The 1,783-nt window shown below is 42.2% G+C and overlaps 1 protein-coding gene across 1 annotated transcript; it reads left to right on the top strand.

Annotated features, from left to right (window-relative positions):
• Positions 1 to 330: 330 nt before the first annotated feature.
• On the top strand, positions 331 to 1,128 carry LOC104557646 (tetraspanin-3). Its single transcript, XM_010201950.1, has one exon. It carries the CDS (start codon positions 331 to 333, stop codon positions 1,126 to 1,128), a length of 798 nt encoding a protein of 265 aa, XP_010200252.1.
• Positions 1,129 to 1,783: the final 655 nt, after the last annotated feature.

Raw genomic sequence — 1,783 nt, 5'->3', positions numbered from 1 at the left:
GAGCAAAGGCTGCATCCTTTTTCTAACTGTCATCCTCCTTCAAATGCAAGCGTCTACCATGACAACAGAGGCAATGACCTCTTGACAGCAAGCTTGGCACCCATCCTCCTGGTTTCTACTGAATATGCTGAACAAGCAGCAGCATGTTATCAGCTGATGCAGGGCCTAGTCTTTGTGCTTGGGAAGTCTCATCAGTGTTGCTTCCCTGCAAGCTGCTTTTGGGTGGAGTTGCCATCCGCTGCACCTGGATAAGTGTGATAGAGGCCTCTTAAATGACAGTAGTGAGGGTTTGGCTTTCTAGGACTGAGCAGCATGAAGAGACTTAGAGTGATGGCAGCAGTAGCATCTTTGCGGTTTCATGAGGATTCCTGGCTCAGGCTTGTTGCTCGATTTCTGCTAGTGTTCCTAGGCATCATCTCCTGGAGTGCTGCTGCAGCTATGGCCTTTGCTGGAATTTGTGTGATCCAGCTGTACAAGAACTTCAGCTATGTATTTCAGGAGTATTTCTTGTCTCTCCCTGGCTGGTTGGCTATTGCAGCTGCTCTTATCTTGCTACCTACTGGAGTTTTGGCCATTTATATTTCTGTTAAGAGGTCTTGTTATTGGCAAGGAATTCTCATGTACTTACTGCTGATCCTTCTTTGCCTAGAAATGTCTTCAGTGGTTCTGCTACAGTTCTACTCTATTCAGATAGCTTCTGAGATGAAAAGCACTATGAGTTACCTTGTCTATCACCACAATGGGAAACACTCCCAGGATCCTGGCAGCAAGGCTATGGATATGATACAGAGGAAGCTGCAGTGTTGTGGAGTACAAAACTATGTGGACTGGATAAATGCAACAGATACTTCTTGGCATCTTCCAGCTGGAGAAGCTCGTGTCCCTGAGAGCTGCTGTAAGGAAAAGTATCCTCACTGCAGGTGTGATTTAGGCCATCTGGAGCAGCTTTTTCAGGAAGGCTGTCTAAAGAAGCTGGAAGACCAGTTGGATTTTGTCATGCCTTACCTATTTTGGTGTTGTACTGTGCTAAGCATCTTAGAGCTGTTGGCTGGTGTCAGCAATGGTATCCTCATGAAGTATCAGCCCTTTTGTGACCTCCGAAGCCTGGAATCCTCTACCTTCTTTTAGGCTTGTAGACACTGGCAACATTTATGAATCTGCTGTATCTTTCCTTGGTTTTTCTTCAATACAAGCATTTCTTTTAGTGAGACTTTCATGAAAAACAGAATACGTTTGCATCTAAATCTGCTAGTTTTCTTTTGTTTTTTCTTCAATGTTGTAACACTAGATCTGTTTTCCCCCAGTTTTTGTTTAACAACTATCCTGTATCTGAAAAACTTCATTGCTGGAAGTCACAACAGGGAGGGGAAGATCTTCAGCATATGCAGACATGAAACTACTCTATGTGAGGGAAACAGTAGATAGAGGTCTATCTTGCTGAGGGAAGCATATTGTGAGGTCATGATCTGAACTTCTGGAGTGAATCTTAACTGTACTAGAATCTTGAAGAGTAATTAAAGCACAGTTTCTTCTACCTTTGGCCTTGTATTTAGAACTTTGATTTTTTTTTAAAAAAAGCTCTTTGGATAAAGTTTAACACTTTTTTTTCTTTTTCTCCTTCAAACACTCGTTTAAAAACTAACTTATTCTTCAGCGAAAATAAATGTGAATTTTTGAAGTGGCTTGAGGGAGCAATCTAAACGGAGAAGATATGTTCAATAGCAGCAGAGCAACTAGTAAGATAACATACAGCAGGAGTATAGTTGAAGGAAGTGTATGTCAG

This window comes from Colius striatus, chromosome Z (assembly GCF_028858725.1).
Source record: "Colius striatus isolate bColStr4 chromosome Z, bColStr4.1.hap1, whole genome shotgun sequence".
In the NCBI taxonomy this organism is placed as follows: domain Eukaryota; kingdom Metazoa; phylum Chordata; class Aves; order Coliiformes; family Coliidae; genus Colius; species Colius striatus.
This window is presented reverse-complemented; position numbering and strand designations above follow the sequence as displayed.

Coding starts and splice junctions, on each gene's coding strand:
- LOC104557646 (XM_010201950.1), top strand. CDS start 331: ATGGCAGCAGTAGCATCTTTGCGGTTTCATGAGGATTCCTGGCTCAGG.